Source organism: Acanthopagrus latus, chromosome 16 (genome assembly GCF_904848185.1).
Source record: "Acanthopagrus latus isolate v.2019 chromosome 16, fAcaLat1.1, whole genome shotgun sequence".
In the NCBI taxonomy this organism is placed as follows: domain Eukaryota; kingdom Metazoa; phylum Chordata; class Actinopteri; order Spariformes; family Sparidae; genus Acanthopagrus; species Acanthopagrus latus.
This window is the reverse complement of record NC_051054.1, coordinates 7,851,340-7,875,911: the sequence shown is the minus strand read 5'-3', so window position 1 is coordinate 7,875,911 and position 24,572 is coordinate 7,851,340. Positions and strand designations below refer to the sequence as shown.

The window sequence follows — 24,572 nt, the reverse complement described above, 5'->3', positions numbered from 1 at the left end:
CACAGTTATATGTGTATATTGAATATTTTTGCGCACATACAAATATACATTTATATCTGTATAATTAACTTTTACTTGTACTTTTGATTAAACTTAATGACATTCATTGCCGCCGAAGTTATTGTCACGCCAATGAATGCTGACAGAATATATTAATGTGAAATGAGCTACTTCGGCTCTGATGCAGCCTGCAATCTGAAAGGACAGCACAGTTTCATACTGTTTTCCTTTGTTTATATGTGGTGGACCCTACCACCTCTCTAGCTTCAAACAGCGCTCTAGGAACCTTGTTTTCCTCAGGGAGAAGTTTGTTTGGTCAGTTATGGGGTGAAAAAAACACAGCCGTCTCTGTTTGTATTATCACAATAATATTACAAAAACACTGAGTTTGAATTTCTTCTATAAAAACTACATCGCGCATTACAGCTGTCATTTCCCACAGCACGTGAAGTGGGCACCAGGACGGGTACGGTGGCGGGGGGCGGGGCTATTCAAATGACTGAATAGATGCTCCCAGCTCGTGTGAACGGACGGAGCGGGACACTTGCTGTGGAGGAGCAGAGCCAGAGGACGAGGAGAAAGTGAGAGAGACCGCAGACAAAACACATCACTTCCACTCGAACCACCGCATCGCAACATGTCTTCAAAGTGCCCCAAGTGTGAGAAGACGGTGTATTTCGGTGAGTAACGGCCGCTTTGTTTGCTCTCACGTTTTTTTTTAAATGACTTTTTTGGGTCATGATGGTCGTCAGCTGTTTACAGGGCATCGATGCTTTTGGGGACAACTTGTTCTTCTGTTTTTGTAACGCTACAGCTCCTTAATTTACATACGACGCGAGCAGAATGTTTACTCGGGTCCAGGGGAGCCGATGCCCATTCATTGAAAACATGTAAACACAGCCAGAATCCGGCTGCGTTGAGTTTTGCTTAAAATGGCTGTTTTTTAAATGAAGTTCTGAATGGGTTTTTAAACACGCACTTCTGGCACCTTCTCTGGCTCCAACACTACAAACATGAGGACATTAAAAGTATATTTGTGCTGTGTGTTTGACAGTAGACATATACTAGATTCATAAAGCTCAATATTGTATGATTATTTTGACTTTTGATACTCAGATTTTTTGTTCTGGAGTGGGGAAAATGTACATTTCCCCAAGGAATTTCGTCATATAAGTATATTTCACAGCATTCCTTAGATCAGACATTTTCAGACAGAGTATTTTTTCTCTTTTTTTCTTGGAATGAGTTGCTGGCAGTGTAAATGATTGACAGAGATTGGGAAAACAAAAAGCTGGTGAGGAGAGTGAGGGTCAGTGTCAACAAAACCCCTAAGAGAAGCTATTTCACAAATGTATACTTTTTCCATCAGGCGGTTAAATGTTTGTGAAAGCAAACATGCCCACGTCTGCGTTAAAATCATAACACTGGATGAATGATTTATCGTATTTTGACACTGATCTGTGCCATTTTTAATTTGTTGTGTTTGGTGGACGTCCAAGCGTGGCAGTTGGCTTCGGGAGGCTCGCTGATGTAAAGTCTCTGCCAAGAGTGCAAAAAAAAAAAAAATGCCATATGTCGAGATTGCCCACTCACACAGAAGCACGGCAACATCATGCTGCGTCAGTGGGTTGAAAAACCTGTACACATGCATCCTTTTTGCGTTCATGTAAACAAAGATGGGAAACGCTTCTCACTTGGGCAAAGAGCTTCGTGTTACACTTAGCATCTTTTACATTTACCATAACAGATGTTTACAGTGAAAGAGGAGCAAAGCTGAGGATTAAAAGGAGCTCAGGTCACGAAGATAAACAAAAATTTACATTGCTGCTTCGAATCCGAAAGATTACGCATGATATGCACCCTGCTCTGTTTATTTTTAGTTAACATGCTGCTGTCCTACTGAACCGCGAGTAATCCTTTGTTTATGTTTGGCCGCATGCTGGGAACAAAAAAGAAAAAGAAAAAAAAAAAAGATTTGTTCCTCGGTGCTGATCTTTTCTACACTTCGCAGCACACATCAGATCTGTCACGGGGGTCAGAATCAATTATGTGAGTGGATGCAAGTCCTCTTACGTAACACGAGTGGCAGCAAACCTCACAGCTGCTGCTCATCCTATGGGTCCCAAGACTCAATGTGGCATGGACTAATATCTGTGCAAATACGGTTTAATATTCTCCTCAAATGAGGATTTCATGCACGTCTGTGTATTCATTTATGCTGTAGCCTTAATTTGCTGCAGCGTGTGAGTCACAGCCTCTCTGTGATGTATGTTTTTTTATTTATTTATTTTTTTATGTAACGTACTGAGATTCATCCTGGCGGGAGTTATTTTTGGTTGGGGTGTGTCTTAATGGGTGGTGAGTGGCCTCGGGCTGGGCTGACTGTAAGGATGATGGAACGGCTACAAGGAGCCGGAGTTGGGTGGAACGGGCTGCACACGTCATCGCAGGGAGGATGGAGAAAGTGAGGGGAGGCGTTAATGACATAATTTGAGTTTCAGTCATCGCCTGGGCGGCTGAGAAAAACCTGTGACAAGGCATGGGAGAGGTCAGGGTGGGAGAGAAGTTTGGCCTGCCTTGCTGCCCACAGCCTGAAGCATTAACAACATGTCAGTGATGGATTTCAGATACTGCAGCTCCACCTACATACGTCCTCCTACCCGCTCTCCGGAGACGCAAGAAAATCCCATGCGAAGGTGAATTTTGCAGCTCTGCAGAACAGTTGAAGTGGGTGTAAAGTGAAAAAAAAAAACATCCCCTGCTTTTCATCTACACCAGGACATGTGTTATTGATAGAGAAAATTGTCTGTTTCCCGTCCCAGTTTGCTCCCATTTTTCTTCTTCTTCTTGTGGTTCGCGGTGTGCTCCGTATAGAGCAGTGATTGGCCCACCCCGCAGTTACCCACCTGGTCCCCCCAGATGGTGTTGCCCAATATTGGATTTAGGCGGGCAAAGGCGTCCAACACTTCTCCAAAAGAACGTCATTTAACGTGGCGGTGGTGAGCCACAGTCTGGGAGTTAAATTATTTAGGGTTTCGGGGGAAATGTTTATTATTATTTTCCATTCTTTGACAGCTGTTTTAAGGTGGAAGCGGTTTGATTGCATTGCCACTTAAAGGCAAATGTTGACTGTCGCTCTTTGCTTGGAAAAGTTTCAACAATTTTTAAAGGAAAAGTTCACCCCAAAATGAGAATCCAGTCATTATCTATTCGCCCCCATGCGGATGGAAAGTTGGGTGAAGTTTCATAGTCCACAAAACGTTTCCGGAGCTTCACAGCCAAACAGTGTTGCAGCGTTCTCCTAAACAACTGAAGCAAAGGGCTTTCAGTGGTAGTCAGGCAGGTATTTAATCAATACTTGGGTTGACCTGCAAGACGCTGGCGGAGGAATTGTTGTTGAAGTGGAAAACAAAAGCACCTAGTTGGCAATGATATTATAAATTCAATGCCAACAGTGAACATGATAATGTTAATGAAGGAAGAGGAGTTGGTTACCTCACCAAGAAGCTGGAGGCGTGCAACCTTTTTCGCCTGCAGCCCTTCATCTAACAACTCATTTTTTATTTAAATCACTCCCACCAAACTGTACAAAACTGCTCCCTGACATGTATCAAACTGATCCACTGAGAATGAAATGATGGTTTCATTTGCTCTGACTGATGAACGATGGCTCTACGTGCTAAACTCACTGAACACAAGGCATTTCGACCAGCGTTCCACCACTTAAATGCCTCTAATGTGAAACTGCGGCAGGAGGAAATGTTTCTGTATGCATGAGCAGTAAATTAACAGTGATCGTCTTTTCTTGCATAAAGCCCGGTGTGGTGGCTGACAACAGTTTCAACCCTCTTACAACCCAAATGGGGGAATGTTTTAAAACGTAACAAAACAAGGAAAAGAACAGACGGGATGCACGCTAAGGCTTTTGAGATAACAGTGAGGATTTCAGCTTAGAATTGTGTAACTAACATCTTTCCAAATCAGTTTGGGATACTGGAGCTTCTGAAGACTTGCATTAAATTGGGCATGAAAGCATTTTAAATGTCTTTTATGTTGGTTCCAGAAGTGTTTTGTGGACTACAAAACTTCACCCAACTTTCCATCGACACGAGGGCGAGTAGATGATGACAGAATTGTCATTTTTGCGTGCACTTATCCTTTAAGTGTAGGAAACTGTTGCTTGTCGCTGGTGTCTTAAGAATGTGAACATCCTACTTTTTAAATTGTAGGCTCGGGTGACTTTCAAATTCCCGGAGTCCACATTGTGGCCTCACATCTGTTGGTTCCTGTGGGTTCAGACATGCTTGGAATACATCAGGGACTATTGGCGGCCATGTGACCGGGCCCAGTGGAAATGCAGTGTTTTCGTGCGATGGAGTCTGTGCAGGACACAACACAGCATGGCTCACTAAGTCCCAAATTCAACTCCTCTGCCTGACAAATGGAGGCAATGCATCTTTGTGCAGCTAAGTGAATAAACGAGGACTTAATGGGAACTAATGGCGCTCTGCTATGAGTTTCTCTCTTTCATTCACCAGTTTCTCCCATTCTGGCTCTCTTTCCTCTTCTTTACGTCCCTCACTCTTGCCTCAGGCTCTGAATTCCTGTTCCTCTAATTTTTTTATGGGTTTTTCTTTTTTTAATAACAAGGACTGGGGGAAATGGGGTGAGATGGCTCGCCTTTATTTAAAGGAGACTCCCAAAGTGCCTCATGCATTATAATGAGAAGCGACATCTCTATTCACACAAAGCTCTTTCTGTCCCCTGGCACGTTTGTCCTTCCCACCGAGGCAGAATACCTTCGTCCTCTCAGCCGCGATGATACGTTTTCCCACACACCTCTTCTTTTGATCTGCTCTTACCCCAAACATCCACACAATACCCCTGTTTCCCCCCCCCTCTCTTCTGTCAACGCTAGAGTACCCTGTTTTCCACTTGGCTGCCCGGCGGTGCTGTGTGAATGTGCCTTGTCAGTTATGTAACATCATTTCTTGAGTCGTTGCCTTCTGCTTGTTGCCATTGCATAACCTGCCAGCTACTGTGCGCCACTCAATGAGGGTCCTTCTTCTCTGCCTTTTTTGAGGCACAAATATGATCCCCTAATGGAGAAGGCATTAGGCCTGGCGCTGAAAGTCTGGCCCCAGCACAGGTGAAACTGCACCACCTTGCAGCAGAATGACCTGTTACATAACCGGCACAGAGCGACAAAGTTGGTTGTCTGTAGTTCACCCGAATGACTCACTCACAAAAGTGAAACTCCCTTTGCAGAATCTCATTTTTGCTATTATTTAAGTGATGTTTCAGCAATAAACTGTCAACATAATTGTATTATATTTTGTCTCTCTTCATAATAGTCCTCTGTGTGCACTCACTCATGTAAAGGCGGACAACCAGAGTCCCTTTTAAGGCCCAGACACACCAAACCAGCATGAGAGAGTGGCGACGAAAGCCAAATACGAGGTGATTATGGACTGAATCATGGGTACTAAAGGGAGAGGCTCAAAAAGCCTTCCACTACTTGTTTTTCAGAAGGTTTTGCTTAGCTGAACAGCCAATCTGAGTGATCTCTCCCATCAACTGGCTCCGCCGTTGATTGTTCTTGCTAAGTCAACTGAAAAGCCGCCAAGAAAAGCCGACTAGTGCCAACTAGATGCTCACTGATGGCCCCCAACAGTGGCTGATGGCCGTCCGTCATCCTGGTGTGTCAGGGACAGAAGAAGAAGAACAACAATCTTTATTTTTATTTCACACAATCATGCTTTGTCCAATATAGTAAAACTGAGTATCTGCATGTAATGTGTCATATAATGGCTATCTCTGGCATTAGAAATGCTTTTAGGTTCTGTAGGTACTGTAGGGTCAGAGAGTACATGTAAAGTCAGTGCAAAGATGCCAGTTCACCCTGGGTTCATATTAAGAAGAAACTTACTTAAATGTAAAAGTGTGCATGTGATCTCTGGCTTCATGACACCATACACTTATAAAGACGAGGAGTAACATGACAGAAAGAAGTTCAGAGATCAGTCAGAGTCCGAGCTGTCATGGTGCACTGTGGCAAAAATGATAATCTGAACATTTCTTTAGCTCTCTTTGTCTTCTTTCAACACTTTTCAAAAGGGACTTACTTCATTTGACCCTGTGCTTGCGTAGATGATTTTATTACGCCACTTTACAAGACTCAGATGATTTCACTCTAAGCACATGTGTATTTTCTGCCCCTGTCATGTGATGTCTGCCCCCTCAAGGGCTGATGATCCAATTACCAAAGGCAAGATCTGAGGGTGCAGTTCAAGTGATACTTCCTCGTTTGAAGACGTGGTCCACTAATCTGTAAGCTAGTCATGCAGACTGGATCCTCAGCCGGGACACAGTGTCCTGACGGGTTAGGGGAGAGGTGCAGTGTGGGGCAGGCAATCCCAGGGACTCAGGGAGGGTGAACTAGTCACCCAGGCAGGGAGCTGTGGATCAGTGGTTTGCCTGCGGGCTCCTCTGACCAATGCAGACAGGATGTAACTTAACTGCAGCCCATTTACGTCAGCCGGCAGGATTCACGAGGTCGGCCTCTTTTATTCACAGGGGGAGAAGGGGCGAGAGAGAGGGGGGAGAAAGCCTGGGGAGGAAACCTCGCCTTGGCTGAGGCGACGGACGACCTCCAGAGCTAAGTTTTGCCATGGGGTTGCATCAGCCACAGCGATCCAAATTCGTGTTTCCTAGTGGAGGCTGGAGCATCGGTCCACACCCTGCACAGCCACCGAGAGCGCCGCAGAGAGCTGCGTGCAAATACTGACCCTGGACAAATCAATTCTGATGTTTAACACATCACTGCAGGGGTCAGCTCACTGTCAGCTGAGACCTCATTCACAAAAGTATTCCCTAGATTTACTCACCCTCATGCTGGTGGAAAGTCGGGTGAAGTTTCATAGCCCACAAAACATTTCTGGTGCTTCAGAGCAGAACAGCTCTGCAGCATTCTCCTAAACAACTGAAGCCTTAAACCGAAGCAAAAGTCTCCATACAGCTCATCTGGTGCTGTCAATGCTCCAGAAGCCCAGAGATTTGATCATCTGAACTGGGTGCAGGAGCCGATAATTAACTACTTAAACATATTTTCTGCATAATTCTTACAACCAAGACTAATTTCCTGTCTTAGGAAAGTCCCACTTAGGGTTTTGGACCACTTGTTCAGACAAACCAAAGACACCATGAGCAAATTATAGTGGACATTTTTCACAATATTCTTTGTTAGTTGTAGTTTATATCATTATAAACCAAATGATTTGGGGGTTTTCTTACTGTTGTTCCAAGAAAATAATACATTGCCAAAGGAAACCTTGTGTTCTGGAAACTTGCCTTCAGGATCAGTCTTACAGAGCAAGCAGAAAGCGAGTTAAGCAAAGAAATAATCAATGGGTTTATCAACAGCAAAAAACAAGGGTGTGTTAATAGTCTAAGCCCAAAGTCTTGGCACATTGCCTGCAAATGACGATGACTCTTGGACTTGGAACTGTAAAAACCTGTCTATACAAAATGACAATGATTGGAATGATGAGGATTGTCCCGACGCTCAAATATGCGACGAATGTTTTCTTAATGCGCAACTTCTTCCTCGGCTGAAATCTCCTTCAAAGTCACTTCCCCTGTAAGGTTGAACGCCCTTCTGTGCCTGCCTGAATGGCGATTGTCTCTAAGTTTAGTGAAAGGTCACAAGTCCTTGAGGGCGTTTCGTACTCCAGAGAAAAGAATAGTAAGAGGATGCAGAGAAGGAAACGCAGGCTGCTTGTTTTTTCCTCTCGTGCATTTCTCTTGAGACAGAAGCCATGTTGGGGTCCCGCTTTGCCTTTTCGGCCTCCAGTAAGTCAGTCATTCAGGTGTACGGTGTTTATTAGGACGTGCAGTTATCACACTGCTCACTAAAGGCTGGGGAAAAAAAAATAAAAACACCAGCATGGCCTCAGCTGTCACTGATGGATGAAGCAAAGTGTGTGTGTGTGTGTTTCGGTTTATGAGTGTTTTGGACGGGTTTATTGTTAGAGGAGCTGAACAGATGGGTCCACATTACCAGAGGGTGCAAAGAGACCGGAGTCCAGCCAACTGTGATTTAGAGATATTTACAATAACATCGGTTACATCATGAATGTTAGGAGGGCGCTCGCTCGTACGCTAATGAAGTTATCGGCCTCATCCGTGACAAAGTGATTGAAAATGTGGTTATAAACTGTACATTTCTATACATCAATGTGGCTTTTAATGAAGAGCATTTACTCGTGCTTCCATAGAGTGTGTTATATGTATGTACTCTGCTCTTGAAGCTGTTAAACAACCAGAAACCAGCGCTCTATACAGTTGTTTACAGCTGGTTTCATCTCCCCCTGCAGCACACCAAGCACAGACACAGCATCGTCCTCTTTGTCATTACATCCCCCCCGTTGCACCCTGATCGAATTATTGAGTGATAAGAGAGCACCCATATGAGATTTCACAGCCCAGCCTCCCTGGCGGATATTCCTGCCTCGTTGCATGCTGGGAGTTCGGCTGTGTAAATGTCCAGTGTGAGTGCGAGTGCTTGTTTATCTGTTGTGACTCTGTGGATGGACTTCCTCCTGACCCTCAGGGTCTAATCTCAGTCCATCGTCAGCTGTGGTGTTCGGACGCATCTGCCCCTGTCACTGCTGACAATTAAGCAGGCATAATTAAGTCATTTGGAGAAAATGGGCCGTTAACATTTTCCCTCTGAAGACTCCTCGTTAAAGTTCTGTTGCTTAATGTTCCGTCCAATTACAGCGTGTTTGTGGAGCATTTGCAGCCGGCCGGCTCCCATGCTGCTCCTCTTACAGAGGAGAGTAATTGGCTTCTCACGTAATATGATCCGAAGTGTAAGTGAATCATAAACAACATGAATTAAATTAAAACCGGCCTGAAGTTCTCTGATGTCCTTCTCCATCTCTGGAAGCAGAACTGATGCTCTAACATGAGTCATGGGTTTTCACTGATACTGATCTATTTGATGTTGAATTGATGCTTTCACCCTTTGCATTAGATGTCTCATGACTCCAAATTAATTTCTCAGGAACAAAATTAGGCCCAATCAAAGATTTCTCTTTGGGGAAAAAAGACCATGAAATAATATGAAGACCCCATCCGTGTTTTCTCTTCTGATATTTTAAAGGTTAATGTCATTAAAACATCTAAAAAAGGCTAATTTTTTCAAATTAATGTGTGACTTAGTCAGGGAAAAGAGTCCTTCCTTGTTAGTTATGGTCTGTTACAGATGTTCAGAGCATGCCTGTTTGTTTGTAGCTACAACATCCGTTACGATTGGACTCTCTGATACGTCTGACTGACTTATCCAAGTCAGCATTTTTCCGTTGAAAACACATTTAAGAAACGGTAGAGATGCACTGATCGATCAATCGATCAGTGTTTGGAACCCAAAATATGTGCACTTGTTTCCTTTTTTAGGCCAGTGTGATGTCTTAACCTTGTTATGTCATCATTTACAGTCAGCGCCAAAAAAGACACGATGTCCTGGAAGCTTCTTGTTGGCAGCTCACAGCCTTGACAGTTTTATGACATTTTAGTGCAATATGACTCGGGAGAAAAACCATAATAAACAATATCCTCTCTATTTTTTATCTCTCAAAATGAGTGCACAAATGTGTCTTTTGTGACCTGCTGATGTTGTAACCATATTTTAGTTGGTTGAAAAGAGGTCCCGGGTGCTCACTGCGATGTCTGAAAGCTCGAGCCACGCTCCTGTTTAATGTTTTTTCCATTTAGCGAGGTAGAAACACCTCAATTAGTCACTCACGCGCTGAGTTATGAATGGCAAAAGACAGTGTTTATATGAGATATTACCCCTTAATATAATCTCAGTGGTAACGGTAATGCTTTCGTAATGGCATTTTCCTTGGGCATCAGTTTTTCTTTTGCACTTGAGCCTGTTTAGTAATTTCCCGGCTCCACATCAAATTAACTGCGCAGAGGTGGGTGGAGTGCAGCAGCTGAGGTTGTGTTTATGAGCATCAGGTGGTGCAGTGCACAGTTTCAGGCGCTCGCTCTTGCTTCTGTTCCCTCGCATCTCATCACAAATGCGAAGCTCTAACGCACAAAAACACTTTTCAAGCACGTCAAGCTCTTCCCTCCTCTACAGTTGATGAATGCTCAGTAGCGTCGGTGAAACAGAGCACTTGTAAACACTGAGGCTGAATCAGTGAGAAGTGGAGTCAGCAGCAGACTGTCAGGAGTGATTTAAACCATATTGACAATGCAATCAGAGGAGCCTGCCACAGACAGAAGAGCTTAGACCAGGAATTTATAAATGAAGTTAAGCAGCTTACGGTCGCGCAGGTATCATATGGTTTTTGGACGATGACCCTCGGATCAGAACTCGTCCAGTTTTTCTCATCCTCCCGCTTGGAGCTCAGTATTCCTGCAGCAATATCATCATCTCCCAGTCAGCATGTAATATGTTTATTATGTGCCTTTCGTGACATAACATCCTCAAATGAAATGAATGATGAATAGAAGCTTTTGTTATTGTTCATTCCTCAGCAAACCATACCAAAGGCTGCAACCAGTCTCTGCTTCGTTATTAATCAATCTGCGGATCAGTTTCATGATTAATCAGATGATTTGGTCTGTAAAATGTCAAAAAGAAATTGCCAAAAATGTTCTTCCCCATTTCCCAGAACCAGACATGACATCCCACCAACCTCCCAAAACCCAAAAAATCTTCATTATCTATCATAGATGACCGAAGAACGCAGCAAATCCTCAAATTTAAGAAGCTGGAACCAGCAAATGTTTGATATTTTTGCATGAAAAATGACTGGAGCCATTAATTGGTCAGTGATGTTCTTTCAATCGACTAATTGATTATTGCAGCGCTATATAACTCTTTGTTCAGCAGCTCCCAAGCAGCAACCATCATGTTGAACCAGTCCAGCTGTGTTACGCTGAAGCACCTCTAACAGCTGTAACATATTTAGTCCAAAAATGACATGGATTTGTTAAAAAAAACGTCCAATGTGAAAGTATATAATACATGTTTTTAAAAATTGTATTAAACGATAGTATCTTAGAAGAAACAGCTGTCTGAATCCATCATGATCATCTGTTATGATTGCTGAATTCTTTGGCTCCATTAACTGCCAAGATGAGCTTCATCCGATTTTATGGATGGACCTCATCCTTTGGATTAGGAAGGGTTTTTTTAATTCCTCAGCTGCTCCAAATGTTGACGTGTTATTTTCATTGAAAGTGCATTTCTGTCAAAGGGTTTCCCCCAGGAAACTGTTTACACCACACAGACAATGCTCGTTTGTCCCGAATTACCTGAATAATGTGATTTCCAGGTTTTCAGGAAACAAAAGAGACAAATGTCAGGTGAGATGCACCACAAGTCTTCAATTTCCCAAAGCAGTCCCAATGTTTACGTTCAGTCACAGGAGAATCCTTTGTTGTGTGCTGCTGAGTCAGGGGGGGAAATTGCCGGCTGTCGTGAGAGAATTGGCTAAAAGGATTTGGCGCGTCCTCATCGATGTCGACAACGTAGATGTGGATATCCGGAGAGACTTCCCCGCGAACAGGAGCCTGTTTGTTTACACAAGTGGGTGCATTTATCCCTCAGGTTGTTGCCGTAATGAGGTAGAGGAAGACTCGGTGGTGTTTCATTTGCCTCATTTGTGCCCACACGTTTACTATTCTGGGAGACGACGAACTGTCTGAATGCGGTCTCTTGGAGCGTTACATAATATTTATTTGTTGTGTTTTATTTATCTAAAACGTTCTCATCCTTCCATGCACATGCATCCTAAATGCAAATTTATTGGATTTTCTTTTTGGAGCACTGACGGATAATAAGGATAGAGGCTCGCATCATGTAAACATCTGGGCCAGAGGCAGATCCCCTCCACCTCCCCCACCCTATAACTCCCACAGCACATAATGCAGACGGACAGGCTCACCCCTCTTACAATAACAACTGCCCTTTAAAAAACAGGGGGCCGTTAAACAGCGGACTTCGTTACAACACACAGACACACTCACACACGGAGAAATGAAGACATACTGGTGAAGGCTCTGACGTCTGTTTCCATTCATGAGCTGACGTTTCAGCTCGTGAGTCAGTCTATGGCATAAACACACACACACACACACTAAATCCGCATTGAGGATACACTGTCAGTATTTTTCACGCTGTGGAGGTGTCAGGTGTATGTGTATATTCAGATTAAGGAGGAAATAAATCACACGCACTCACACTCAGACAGGTTAATCCCCTGCTGGTTCCACTCAGACTCTCTATAAACAGCGTCTGAAGGTGATAAAGGTTTGTGACCATTCTCTTATTGAAATGTACACTATAAAAAGGTACAATTTACCTTAGAAAATACTCTGACACTGAAAGTTGCACAAAAAACTCCTAATATATGAGTTCTTCGGCACATATCAGACACAATACATGCCGATACAGTTTTATCTGTGAATGTATCCGTCGTGCGCTAGAATACAGCTGAATTGTCGAGATCGACGCTGGTAATAGTTGAAGTGACAGTTGGTATGTAAGCAGTGACAGCAAGTCAGACAGACCACAGATTCTAATCCACTGTAAATTTATTGTCCTTTTTAACTGGCATGTTTTTGTGTCCGTCCACTGATTTAAGAGCAGATCATCGATTTAGAGAGAGATTTATTGTAGGCTTTTATAGTCCGAATAACATTATCTTTAAGAGTGATTTAACATTTCCGGCAGTGTCCAAGTCAGCATTCCTCTGCTCTTAAGGGTCGATGCGAGGCCTCCCCTTTCCTCACCCCACACCCCTCACCCCTACCCCACCTATTCTCCAGGGTCTTGTTGTCGGCCATTGGGCTTAATTGACAGGGAGAAACCAATAAATCTGGAGGACAAACAGAAATTTCTGCAGGGGAAAGTCTCATTCTGAAGAGCTTTTTCCACTCATGAATCAGACGTATCATTAAAAATTTTGTTTTTTCTACCTTTATCCGGAATTGAGCTCTCACAGTTTTACGTCACGGAACAATCAACAACTTAAAACAGACAACATAAAAATGTTCACATGGAAAAAAACGAATGCCTGACTTTTAACAATCAGCAAATTACATTACGACAATTAATTTACCAATGTTCAGTGACGAGGCATGTGCGTGTAGTCGTCTTTAATCCTATTTTTATAATCTTCCATACTTATTAAATAATCTAGTGTATGATGTCTCTGTAGCTCACACAAAGACGAAGGTGCTGAAACTTCAAGAGCACTTTCACCGAAGTGCGTGCAGGATTTTGTTCGCGTGATCGAAGGCTGCTGCTGCTGCTAATAGTTTTAGGAGTCACATCACTAACATCAAATCAAATGCAACTTTATTATCAAAAGAACATTCATTTGGACAGCGGTGAAAAGACGACAGAGAAGATAAAGAACCAACTGATACTTGCACGTACCTAAGAGGAACGATTCGAAAGAAAAACTGTACAACAAAAAGTTATTCATTGATCAGAGGAGAGATTTTTATAATGAAATCAAAGTTTCTTTTAAATCGGGAAACTATCAAAATCAGATTATGCTGTTTGTTAAGTCCAAATTTAGCTTGTTTTTGTTCTTTGTTTTTGTCGTGTTGTTTTGGTTGCTTTGGACATAATTGGACAAAATTGCCAGTTGCTGTTTGAACGGCATGTTCCCAAAGTGACATGGCACTTTGAAATCTCTAAAGCCTAATATAATTTGCATCCTGACACGGCGCTGACGCGGGAATTTGGTAGTTCTTCTACGGGCTGGTACACGGGCGAAAGACGGCCAGAAGAAGGAAGCGCGGGAGGAAGTAATCGTCTGTATGTCTGCATACATGCCGTCCATGTTTTTGACTGAGGCTATGTAGGAAACGGCCTCAAGTATCCGGTTATTTGTGCCCTGCCTTGATAAGAGAAGGTGTTTCCTCTGCTGCCCGAGCGGCTCCTTGGGGCCCATTGTGTGGAAACAGCAGGGATTTATTATTGGAACGGGTATAATTAGGGTCCTTTGCTTGTCTGGAGGAGAAAAGGGGGGGACGGAAGTGGGGTTGGAGGGCCGTCTGCAGCAGGATGGCTCTACTGTACACTGGGGGAGGGGTGTGTGTGTGTGTGTTTTGGAGGGGTAACACAAAGGATCTGGGTTAGATGTGGGCACCCCCTGCTGCTCCAGCTGGACTGGAACTCACGCTACTGTCTGTCTATCCCGCAATGACATCACCTCAGCATCCTGTGTGGTACGCTGGCATCCCCCACCCCCCAGTTACTCAGTTGGCACGGTGACAGGATTTCCCCTTGGGCACATCGGCCCACATCTACAGTACAGGCTAATCATTATTCTGGAGAGTGGAGCAATGGGGGACGTCATTCCTCTCTCTGTGCGATGAGTGATTGAACGCCACATTATGACACGATGGAGACGGAGAACATAAACGCTGTTGTTCCCCGTTATGTATATATAAATGCTGCTTTATGCGAATGTTTGCGCTCACCCCTGTCCCTCTTCTGTCTCCATCTTTTGTCTTTTCATGTGCAGCTGAAAAGGTGTCATCGCTCGGGAAGGACTGGCACAAGTTGTGTCTCAAGTGCGACCGATGCAACAAGCTCCTGAACGCTGGAGGCCACGCTGAGGTCAGTAAGACGCCACAGAGAACAGAACAGGGCTGTCCCATCACTACTGACATTAAATGCAGCCGATGCATATCAACAAATTTGTCAGTGGAATAAATTAATGGCACATTTCTACTGATGTATTGTACAGTTACATTTTAGAGAGAAATGCTCTACTTTTTTTTCCTCTACAGCACATTCATTAAATAGCTTTAGTTTGAAGTTACTTTTTAGATGCAGAATCACAAGCAGAGTCTTGACTTTATCGTGTTAAAATTTTAGAAGTGTATGTTTGTTTTAAGTCTTTCAAAATACACATTTTAAGTCATGTCCTTTTCTAGGGAGCAGTTGGACACAATTCTAATCTTTTTCAACCTTTTTCCAGTGAGCGAGGCAGAAAAAAAGATTTGTTGAAAATCACTGATAGAGAGTCAGACATTGAGCTGTCAGGAGAATGCACTACCCACAGAAGACAAGGGTTTTTTTTTTATGTTTGACCCTATGTCCACTACAAGGTAAATGCTATGAACCGTAGATAAATAACATTAAGTCTTTCCAGTTATATGTATGTAGGACTAATATGCTTATACGCGTTGCTTACGTGCTTTTACTTGAGTAAGAATTTGAATTAGGGACTTAATACTTTCCTCACTGCCAATATACACCAGCAATAATTTTAATTATGTCTCGCCACACTTTCACACGGAGATGTCCTCCCATAGCTTGTTTTATTTAACCTACAGTCCAGAACTCAAAGACATTCCATTTTAAAGGACCTCATGTCAGTCTGCCCATGAAAAAATGTCAGTAAGTTGTGAAATTTTCAATGAAAAACCACAGGACATGTGCTTCAGCTCTTAAACTGGGTCACTGTGGAGTCATTGTAGCCTGTATAGATAGCTGTGTGCATGGACCTCGTCACTAATATCGCCTGGGGTTGGAACTCACTTCCCACTGAGGCCATTCATGCTAACGTTACAAGCACTCAGTGATGCTGTGAAGCGCTGTGGCTAAATGTGTCCACCAAATGGCTTCTGTTAAGCTTCTCTCAGTTGACCTCAGAGGCTGCTAACACAAGTTCTATTTTCAGTAGTTCTGTCCTTTTTCTTGATAAAATATCAGGTCAGTGGTGTTGATCATTCAGGGTCGAAGGCCAACAAACTCCATGCCATTGTTTCTGCACAGTTCATTGACTGTTGTTGTGAAATCTAGCAAGATGAAGCCAGTGCTGCCTGGTCGTGTATTGATTTATTGACAGATTACCCTACAGTGGATCCTCTATGAAAATGCTAACCATGTGGGATGTTTATCCTAAAAGAGTCATATAAAGAGAGTTTAAGCTAACAAGCCCGCTAACACTAAGTTAATCGCAAGCTCCCAAAGATGCATCAAAACATATTTTTGTACCATCAACTCGTCTCAGTCTGTTTCTCTTTTATAGATCAGTTTATTCTCCCAACAAGAGGAAGTTAAATAAATATAAATTATGCAACTCAGCTAATCAGCTATGATTGCTTCCTCTATTTTAGACTCTCTGAATCTTTGTTTCCCAAAAAGTCAGCACAGTTGAACTGGTTGGCCATTTCCCACTCTAGCCAGTGTCTCTTCCTGTTTTAAAAGTAAACGTTCCCTTTCAAACTTAAAATGGGAGCATGGCTGATCGCACCATCTCGACCAGGGATGGTCATCACTCTGATAATGAATCAACTGTGCTGCTCCTCATTGCCCAAGAAGATCCTCTGTCAAACTATAGGGTATTTTCAACAAAAAATATTGGCTGTGGCTGATCAACATCATCAGTAAATGACTCAAAAAATGAAAATAAAACAAATACACGCAAGTGGGTCTTCTAAGGTCAGACTCCATCGACGTTGAACTGTTGATCTTCAACCCTGTGAGTGAATCTGAAGATTAAATGTATCTAATTTAAAAAATGTATATTTTTATTGAGCATCCACAGTAAACACTTTATATTCACAAACATAGAAACAGGCTAAAGCAGATTGAACCTTTTTGGTGTTTTAAAGTTGGGATAAACAAGCTAATAGACAAGAAGGAAAGTGTTTTTTCAGTAGGTACAGATGTGGCGTTCTGTCCATTAGTTTCACAGAACTTGTGCATTTTGCACAGGAAATTGCTGCGTGCATGCCTTTTTCCTGCCTTGTCATGTGTCCGGTTGCATCCGTCAATATGAGTCGTCCTTGTGGGAATTTTAACCCCCTTAGCGTTACAGGACGAGTTGCTTTTAGATCCTCTCTCTCTCTCTCTCTCTCTCTCTCTGTTACGTAATCCAGCTGCAGTATCACATCTCCACATAGACACTGTGCTCAGTATCTGGCACCTTCACCCTGGGGGTTTCATTCTTATCGTGCCCTTTCTTCTTTTTGCCTTTCATGACTGAGCCAACGGCTCAGTCCTCACCCCTTCGCCCGCTCTCTCTTTCTCTCTGAACGTGGGTGAATATCACACACACACCTTCGTCTGTGTCCCGCTGCCGTCTCAACACAAAAAAGGATGTGATGTCAGCGTCTTTTGTACACAGAAGCAATTTCCCCGCAGACCTCAAAGGATGCTGCTCTGCTGTTTAATCTCTGCATGATTACAGTAATGTAGTCACACAATCTATCTGAGGCCAGCGCGTGCTCTCTCTCTCTCTCTCTCTCTCTCTCTCTCTCTCTCTCTCTCTCTCTCTCTCTCTCTGTGTCCTCTCTGGCTCTCTCTCTCTCTCTCTCTCTCTCTCTCTCGCTCTGTCCTCTCTGGCTCTCTCTCTCTCTCTCTCTCTCTCTCTCTCTCTCTCTCTCTCTCACTGTCCTCTCTGGCTCTCTCTCTCTCTCCGTGGACATCATCCAAATCCCGCCCCGGGCTGCAGCGCCACGCCATGAGCCGGACTTCAGTAGGTGAAAAAAAAAAACTCAATACTCGATCATCGTCATGGAAACAGAGTCAGGCTGACAGACATGAAAAAAGTGGAAAGCATGTAAAGGGACAGAGGGTTTGGTTTTTTTTTGCTTGGGGAGGGTGTTTGTTGACATCTCGGGCCTGGCATGCAAAAGGTTCTGACCCTGCTTCTTTAAAAGGAGTCGGGGGGGTGAATCCGCGGAGCAAAGGAGGGCAGCAGTTTCCTGAAGGCATACCTTCGTCTCAGAGTATTAACAAGGATGTACAGATGTTAAACTGGGGCTTCATCTCCGGGGATGAACACCTATATAACCCAATGGTTATTAAATTGTAAATGTTCGAAATTCTGTATTTTCCTTAAAATCTGAAGGACTTCTTTGCCATGCTGGCGTAAATTAAAGTTTTCAGAACAGCTAACGAATGGACTATAAGGTGGGATTTTTTGCTGTTTCAAATATTCAGGAAGGATCTTTGCTCGATCTATGAAGCCACTAAGAAATAATCTGAAATGGTCATAAAGTTTATAAACTTGCCCCACGATCATCATATTAAGCCTTTTTTTTAAGCATCAAAAGTAACCCAATCCAGTTGATGTGATGTATTTCAGTGGAAAACAGAATGCAGAATGACTTAACACAGGGCAGACAGTCAAAAAAGTGTAGGTGGGAAACAAACACCTCAGGTACAGTAACTGACTGGCACCATCACAGTTTCTAAATCAGACATAAGAAAAACTAAAAAGTTTTCTCAAGATTACTTTGCACGAAAAATCCAATCTTGACTGCCCATGTACTAGCTCTTTCTTGGCTTCAGCTCCTTCAGTGCCATTATTTCCTCTATTTCCAGTGAAGTCTTCTCTCCAGTTCTGATATAACTGATACTAGCAACAACGTCGACCTTTTGAGAAGCCGCCATCGTTGTTTTCAAACAAACAGTCATCTTTCTCCCTCGTCCTCATACCTAAACCACACCTGTAACCGCCAGTGGTTCCTCAAAGGACACTGATTAGTTCGGTCACAAGGGCATAGATTGACGCCTGGCAAGATGGACTTTCAGAGTCACATGATCTTACGTTAATCTGAAGGGTCACAAGAGGATGACCAGACTGTAACAGTGATAGTTTGTAGAGAAAAAAATTTAAACCAATATACCAGAACCAGAGATATTGTCTGCACCCATATTACCCACACTGCAACTTTACCACTGATAGTTTGGTTGGAGATTTGAATGAGATTTGAATGTATTATAATAATAGTAGTTAATGGAAATGGTAAATAGGCTAATCAATCCCTGACCTGCTAGCCTCAAGCAGAGATGAGGAGCGGGCTACAGAAGTCTGATCACCTCACACCTTTCTGATCCGACCAATTAAGTGACATTATGAAAACAGTTCTTTGTTTTAAGGGCTCACAAGCCAATAAGTTCGGGAACTACTTTCTTAGAAAATGTTGCCGTATCACAGGAGAAGGAAGCGAGCAGGTCGGGAAAGGAAAGAGAGAAGGAATAGATGGAGAAGACAGATTTCAGTGTCAGGATGTGGTGAATTTAGCTCCTGGGAAGAGAGTGGGCTGTGCAGCGATGGAGAATCCATTTTTAGGGTCTCTCAAAGTCTCACAGCCGGAGCCTCAGAGTCACTGTACAGCCGGCTGTTAACAGACGACTCAGTTCCCTTTGACAATGAGGCCTTGTGTGTCCTGTCCTGAGAAAGTCATCAGTCCTTAGTCACCGCCTGGCATCGGCCCCGAAACCTTCACGGATCTCATAAATGTCAAACAGGAAGTGAGAATGGAGAGCATGGCTGCTTTAACAGTAGCTGATCCCGTCACGGGTGATGTATTATTAAAAGGTGAGAGAACAATCCTTTTTTTCTGCCACACCGTCTTCCGCGGAAAAGGAGCTCATGTGGCCGAAGCAGAAGGGATTGTGGGTAGTATGTCCCCTTTTCCCTTGCCACCCAGGGTCTGGCGTCATGCCCGTGGCATCCACTTGGTTTCTTCTCTTCTATGGGCATCGAGCTCTGGACCAGTGGCCACCCTGGCCCTCGGCCCTGATCCCCTACCCAGTGCTGATCACATGCTCCTGCAAAGACCGCCACATTCCCCAGCATGCATCACCAGCAGGCCATCTAAGTCTCCAGATTGGCTTCTCTGCCCCTCAAGTGGCAGTCGGTCATGGATGAAGGTTGCTGCGCTGAAGTGTGAATTCATCAACAAAGTCCTGTTCTTGGATACAGACGATGTCATTATTATGTGTTGAAATGGAAAAAAAAATAGGCTCGTTTCCGTTTTTGGACAAAATGTCTCCGTCTCGTCTTTCACCCGTGAAACCAAAATATATGTCAGAGAAATGCGTCAGAAATGAGACTTCATCATCACATGTCACGGCTGATTTTTCCAGCATTTGCGTCACAAGGTTTTCATTTAATTCTTACATGCCGATTGGGTCAGTTTGTTTTAAGTGTATGTCATGATGTTGTTCTGTCTCTCCAACAGCACGATGGAAGGCCCTACTGCCACAAACCATGCTATGCTGCCCTCTTTGGGCCAAAAGGTAAAATACATGAACAACTTCATATTCTCATAGAATGTATCATCACCTATTTATGCACCTTAGCCAAACCTCGTCTATACACTATGAACATCTTGACTCTATTTGTGGTACACTCATTTGTCAAGTCAAGGAGGACAAAATAGTCTCATTTTACTTGTTTATTTTGCTCATATTATAAAAGATAAACACTGAAGTAAAATGGATATTTTAAACATGAGACTTTTACCTGGTTAAAAAAAGGAAAATGAGTTTAAAGTATGGATGACTCATTCATAAATGCAACACAAAAGGGGACTGCTGGGCCTATTTATATACTGAATAAGTCAGTCTTCCTTAGAGTTGGAGGTTTCACACTATTCAGACCTCAGTGGAGTCGGTTATAATGTTTGAGCGCAGATCTCAATGCCATATGTCAAATTAATATTTCCTCCTCCTTTGTCCCAGTTGCTGACGTTATTTCGCCTCCTTTACCCTTTTTCCAGGTGTGAACATCGGGGGAGCCGGCTCTTACGTGTACGACACTCCGGCCAACAACAACGCGTCTCCCACCGCTGTGGACTCGGCTGCCAAAGCTGAGGAGAAGAAAGTGTTCGCGCCCAAGGCACCATCAAAAGGTAAAAGTGGTACATGTGTTCAACCCTGTATGTACTCAATCAGTACAGAAAGTGTTGAAAAAAAAGCTCTTCAGTAGGCGTGTTTGTTAAGATTAAGAGAGGCTGGAAGGGAAAAGCTGCGGCTGACTCAATGATAAGAACATCGATACACACAAGTCTTTCGAGGCTTCAGGAGGATTTTCTCAGACGTGTCAGATAGGGTGTGTGTTCTGGGAAGTCCCCGCCAGCAGGAACGCGTTGGTGTTCTTCAGCCATTTATCTCCGCTACGCAGTTTTCAGTTAGCGGCCATTTTCCATCCACTTGGTTCAAAAGCCAGAAAACAATCAGCAATGATAAGAATTTAGTTTCTTTTATGACTCTAAAGCCTTTAAATGCATCTTATAAGATGTCTTACAGTTTAACTTTCTTTAATTTTTAGTGTTTTTATCCCATCACACAGTTTTGTACAACACTTTGATTTATTTGATACTGGATTGAATCTGTTTATGAATAAGTGGAAAACCAAACAAGTTTCCTTCGTTTCTGGCGCCACCTGCAGTTCCAAGCTGACCACTACATGTACACTAAACCTCCATCGACTCCAGTGATTGGCTGTTATAAGAGGTGGTGAATAAAGTGTTTCAACTTGGCAACAGGAACATCTGAATTGGCGAAATTAGCCCCATTACACCAAAAATTCCCTCTTGAAACATATAAAAGCTGTTCTACTTGGCTCAACATTATTTTTTAATACTCCTACATTATTAGCACATTTCACACCCAACTGGAAAGATCAGTGGTGACGTATTGAACCGTTTCCAGTATTGTAATGCGTCTGTAATGTGCCGGCAGCTGGCAGCATCACAACGTTTTCCGGAGAGGCCAACCTGTGTCCCCGCTGCAACAAGAAGGTGTATTTCGGTGAGTAGGAAAAGAGGTGAGGTGGTAAAATGGTGTAAGGCTGTAAAAAGCTGGGTGCCATTGTGTCTCACAGGCGTGTGTGTGTGTGTTTATCGCTGTAGCTGAGAAGGTGACATCACTGGGTAAGGACTGGCATCGACCCTGCCTGCGCTGCGAGAGGTGCAGCAAGACTCTGGCTCCTGGAAGCCACGCAGAGGTGAGAACAAGAAGCTGGACGTTAAGAAAAGAAGAAGAGAAAAAAAAGGGCATAAAAAGAGGAAAGTGGGTTGGGTAACACATAATTCATCGCATGAAAAAGGTCAACTATATTGTCATAAAGCCTTTTTATTCATTTTTGTTTCTTTATGAAATAAGCATACCTTGGTCAACGCTATGTGAAGTGCTTGAAATGTGCTGAAGCTTCTTCCTTCATCAGTTTTTATTATTACTGTGTCAATATTTTGTATTTTTATATTCCAGCATGACGGCCAGCCCTACTGCCACAAACCATGCTATGCTGTCCTCTTCGGGCCCAAAGGTAACCGCTAGGGGGTGCTGTCATCCCACCGATTTATCAGCCACACTTGAAAAAACTGAATGTTGTGTTATGTCTGAGCTCTCCAATCCAGCGCCGCACACGATGCGCACACTGAGCGTTACTCAACAGGAGTCATTTCATCATAACGTTGCAGATTGTTGTACAGGAAATGTTTTGCAACCTCTCCTTTTTGCTCACGCTGTACCTTCTCTTGCCTTCTCTGTTTTTACCCCCCACCCGATGACCCCCCCCCCCTCCGCTGCCATCTCCAGGCGTGAACACTGGTGGCGTTGGCAGCTACATCTATGAGAAGGAACCCAGTGCAGTGACCCAGCCTTGAACCTTTGTGATCCTCAGCCTCATCCCTCTTCTCTACACAACACTGACCATCAACCACAGTATTATTTGTAGGCCCCCTTGGTTTTTTTTCTCTTTCCCAGCCAGATTCCTTTCTTTCCTCTTTATTCTGACCCGCTGCCAGCAGATTTTTTTTGCACCATGAGGAATGATTACAAAAAACTACTTAGACATGTGTGTGTTTTCCGCTCCAGGAGAGAGCCCACATCCAGCATTACCCACATGATTGCTGTACGTAATCACACACCACCCTAAAGATTTCATCAGTTTTTTGGGTTTTTTTTAACACATTAAATGTCACCACAGTAAAAGAAATAAGGTCTCATGTTCCATATTTGTACCCTGAAAACACTCTAATTCTTTTTGAGATTCTATATGTTTAAAAAAAATGGGATTGAAAGTGATTCTCAGGTGTGGAAATGTGCATTGTGGGGTTGACTGTGACGTGTTGACAGCCGGAGGAATTTCACCTCGGAAGGCTGCTGCACGCACAGGTGGTGCTCAGGAGCGCGTTGCCAATAAATCTGTGTGTTTTCACAAATGCCATATTTACAGTTTGGCTGCCTGACAACATTCCTCATGTGAATAAAAAAAAAAAAAAAATATCCTAACATATTGTACAAGGGCGGGAATCTCTCAGGCGACTGTTACATGAACACATTCATGAGGCTATATTGAGTCAAAATGAGTTTATTTTACATTTTGAGCATCATGTTAATGATCTGATTTATGTCAAATATGCTAATGAATAACACAAATGTCTTTATTTTGTAAAGTGAGGCAAGAATGTGGGTAAAGTTATGGTAAGAGACGTATTTATTACTGTAATTCAAGGCCTTTAAATTTACTCAGACATTGTACTACTACCCTTTATGGGACTGATTTATAAAGGAGGTTAAATCGAGCTGTATAAATCTCTACGATCAAGATTTTTATTGTTATTTTTCAAAAATGAAATAACCCTGCTGTTACTTTCCGAGAGAGGACGCGCTCTTCAAAGTATTATATTTTCTTGCCATTAGCAGAAACAGTAGCTTAGCTCGTAGAGACGGACTGAAGACAAGTCATTCTGTAAGAATGTGCATCCTAGTATTACCGTACAGCTGTCACTGTGTTTGTTTATTACCTGTTGTACAACGTAGGGGCTTCGTAGACGCCACAGGGCTCACTGTCGTTAGAACTGAAACGCTGCACTTAAGCCCTGCCGCATTTCGTCTTTTTAACTCCCTCAAATAAATACTTCAGAAACTCTTTGACTGTGTTGTTGTTATCACTTTTATTGTTTGATGGATTTAAATAAAAATAAAAAAAACTTACTTTTCTGTTCATGAATTGCAATAAAATGAAACACTCCGAGTCCGTGTTGGTATTTTTCTTCCTTTTCAGAAGTTTAAGTTGTGGTAATGATAGCGTGTGATGTCACATCAAAAGAAGGTTGAAAGAAAGATAGGACTGTCTGGACGGATGCAAAACAGACTAGAGAGAAGTACCAATGAAATCTTTCTCCATGTTGAATCTCTGGGCCAACTGGGTCATTATCCACTTCAGAAATCAGCATTATTCAATCCATTATTTCTCCCTATTTTGGTAACTTGGGACGAGTTTGTCTTGGTAACTTGTCAAAAGACTTAATAACAGATCTGTCATGTCCGTGGCATCTTGCCTGTGAGAGTCACCAGAGAGTTAGTCCTGAAAACACAGATAAGCTGGTGTTTACCTTTGTTTTGATGGTCAGGGATGATTACAATTAAAACCTTGTACAACATCATAAACTGTCAGTGATGTGAAAGACAGACTTTATAACATCATGTTGTGCTGTTGTCATTATCTTAATTATCAAAGTCTGACTCTGTAGAAAGATAAGAGTGTCAGTATCTGTGCTGGGCGGCTTGTATCCATGGTGCCTCCAGCTAATCAGTGAGAAATGCGACAGAATGGCAATATGAGATCACACTGCAAAACACTTTCACATCAGTGCAGTTCACTCAAAACTGTACTTCAATACAGTTCTTGAGTAAATGTACTTACTTACCTTACATCACTGCACTTCACACTCATACATAACATCATGTTATTTCCTTTAAAACTCATCATAAAAGT

The 24,572-nt window shown here is 43.0% G+C and overlaps 1 protein-coding gene across 1 annotated transcript; it reads left to right on the top strand.

Annotated features, from left to right (window-relative positions):
• Positions 1-508: 508 nt before the first annotated feature.
• Positions 509-23,828, top strand: crip2 (cysteine-rich protein 2). The gene is made up of 8 exons (XM_037072708.1): positions 509-680; positions 14,562-14,656; positions 20,026-20,083; positions 20,566-20,697; positions 21,530-21,598; positions 21,700-21,794; positions 22,058-22,115; positions 22,388-23,828. Exons 1-8 carry the CDS (start codon positions 638-640, stop codon positions 22,453-22,455), a joined length of 618 nt encoding a protein of 205 aa, XP_036928603.1. The 5' UTR covers positions 509-637; the 3' UTR covers positions 22,456-23,828.
• Positions 23,829-24,572: the final 744 nt, after the last annotated feature.